The sequence below is a fragment of the Penaeus vannamei genome, unplaced genomic scaffold (assembly GCF_042767895.1).
Source record: "Penaeus vannamei isolate JL-2024 unplaced genomic scaffold, ASM4276789v1 unanchor4328, whole genome shotgun sequence".
Classification (NCBI taxonomy): domain Eukaryota; kingdom Metazoa; phylum Arthropoda; class Malacostraca; order Decapoda; family Penaeidae; genus Penaeus; species Penaeus vannamei.
In genome coordinates, this window is record NW_027217308.1 from 1 (window position 1) to 2,500 (window position 2,500).

Consider the following 2,500-nt stretch of genomic DNA (forward strand, 5'->3'; position numbering starts at 1 on the left):
TGAGAATAAATAAGATAACCAACAAAACAAAGTCACTCAAACATGTCTGCCACTGTACAATATATTACAAATATAAGGAAAACACTTACCAACTGGCAATGTTCAAGTATTGAAAACTATCATTTAGATTAAGTTCTTGCTGAGAATAAATGACCAAAATGTACACAAAATCAAACTATGGCACAGAAAGTGTACAATTGATAAAAACCTGTACAGATATAAATGTTTTGCAGTTTTCTTATACAAACTGATAAGTTGTAGGCACCAGCTCCAACAGAATTTAAGAAACCTACAAAAATACATTTCCCATGGAAGGCTCAATGGTTCACTCTCTGTCTCATACACTGATTTTGTCTGCATATTTGCCATTAAAATTATCAAATGTTACAGTATAATCACACTACTTTGGAGATGAAGGTTGTTTCTATACATATTAACCATAGCTGAACTATGGAAGAGATAAGAAATCCCCCACTGCCTGGAGGCTACTCAAGGCATTATATATCTGATTATCTCTACAAAGAAAAGTATTTGAATATATTCTAAATCCCTACTTAATCAGGTATGTCTACTGAAAATTCAAATTTCATTGATAAATACCCAGTTTAAAATCAGCAATACAGGTATAAACTACATTGGTTCTCAGCAATTATTAATATTCGTGTTAAAAGACGGAGTATTTACTCACCGCATTAATGCCTGACAACTGCTGGGAGAGCTGCATAACAATGCCAATTGTGAGTGGCATGCGCAGTGCTGATGAACGCACCAGCTGCAACATACTCATGTGAGCTTCAGTCTGGCTCGCTGCTTCCTCTGCTCGCATCTCTTCAATATCTTCTTCAACATGACTTGATGCACGCAGTCTCCTTAGGGCTGGAATGAAATTAAACTTTAAAAAGAGGGAAATAAAAGAAAAGTCCCTTACTCGCAAAGTAGGAATCACTGTGCAAAGCAATTAGCATTATAAGGGGGGTGCCCTACAAAATGCTTTTGGTTAATATTACTGGGATAAAGTGGCAAAGTGAGAGAAGTGGAACTGCTTATCAAGCTAACATTTCCTGTTTCTCTGCAGCAATTTCAGATCTTTTACAGAAGTATTTTTTCTGCTTATCCAAAAAACAGTCCATTATCATGAGAGAGATCACATATTTCCATATAATATACTTCCTCTTTATTGCCCTTTCATCAAAAAAGAAAAAAGTCAATCACTACATTCTTAAAGCATTCTTATGTAATTCTCTAATGAAAAAAATTACTTACAGTTTGATGTCTGTCCTTAATAAAGACTTAACCAAAATGCTACTACCTATAGCAGTAGTATAATGTATCAACCGACCTCTTCGTGCTTCATCCTCTAACTGGCGTGACATGAGCAAGTAGCGTGGAGATTCTGGACACACTGGCAGCAGCACCATCTGCATCACAGCTGGGACAATGGCAAGACCTAAAAGCAAAATATGTATCATACTCCACTCTGAAGGATTATAGCTTATTTGTTAATCTCTATCAGCTTCATATATGCTTCCTTCACTTATTGATATCCTAAAAGAACAATACCATTACCTAGGAGAAGAGGCCAAGCATTGCTATTCCCAAGAAGTTGCTCAATGCCAAGAACCTGTGAGAGGAGCAGGCCTACTGTGACAGCCAATTGGTTGACAGTTCCTAGCCCACCACGTAGGTTGAGAGGGGCAATCTCACTGATGTACATGGGAACTAGCGAGGTGTTCAATCCTGTTAAACATACAGCATTTTTAATGAAAAATGTAGGTATCTAGCTCAATAAGTCCTAACTAGGAAGAAGTCTACATGATTATACAAACTAAAACAAAAAAGATTTTCATAAAACTATAAGCATAAAATCAAAATGAATTGCACACAAGCATATAAAAATAGATCTCTTTTAAAAATCTTGTAAAATAGGTCTTCAGGTCTTTTTTTATTTTTTCTTATATATCAACTCAGCATTCACTAATGCTCTACTTGTCATTACTTAACTGTTCATCCAGTAATACACTTGTATTATCATAAATACATACATATATAAATAAATACAAGATGATTATTTAATACCATCCTATGATAATAAAGCATTGTCACCCGAATAGACATGCAAACTCAAAAATAATAAGGCACAATACAAAGATAATCTTCTAATATATTGCACTAAATAAAGCTACATGAATTTATATATTTTCACTTGCATTCACTTTGACATTTAACTGTAACTTAACAGACACCTGTGGAATATGGACAAAAGAACAGAAAATGAAGCTTCACTCAAATTATTTTGTCTGAAAATGTAACAAGGAGTGATGAAGAATACACATACGAAGTACAACATTGCACTATGCTAATCTAATATCAATTCACTGATGCAATCTCAGTCCTACCTTATCCAACTGGTTGCTAATATACACATGAACAAGTAACAAGCTATTACCGGTCATTACAGTACTCACCGCAGTTAATGCCAATGACCAATCTACCTAGGATG

The 2,500-nt window shown here is 34.9% G+C and overlaps 1 protein-coding gene across 1 annotated transcript in view; it reads right to left on the reverse strand.

The window, feature by feature from the left end:
- Positions 1-688: 688 nt before the first annotated feature.
- Positions 689-2,500, reverse strand: part of LOC113822434 (Glucose transporter 1) — a gene marked incomplete at both ends in the record, with an annotated part of 2,677 nt that continues 865 nt past the window's right edge. Inside the window, 4 exon segments of the mRNA XM_027374974.2 lie at positions 689-876; positions 1,340-1,447; positions 1,567-1,737; positions 2,466-2,500. The exon segment at positions 2,466-2,500 is cut by the window's right edge and continues 90 nt beyond it. Of these exon segments, the coding sequence (XP_027230775.2) occupies positions 689-876; positions 1,340-1,447; positions 1,567-1,737; positions 2,466-2,500 (502 nt within the window).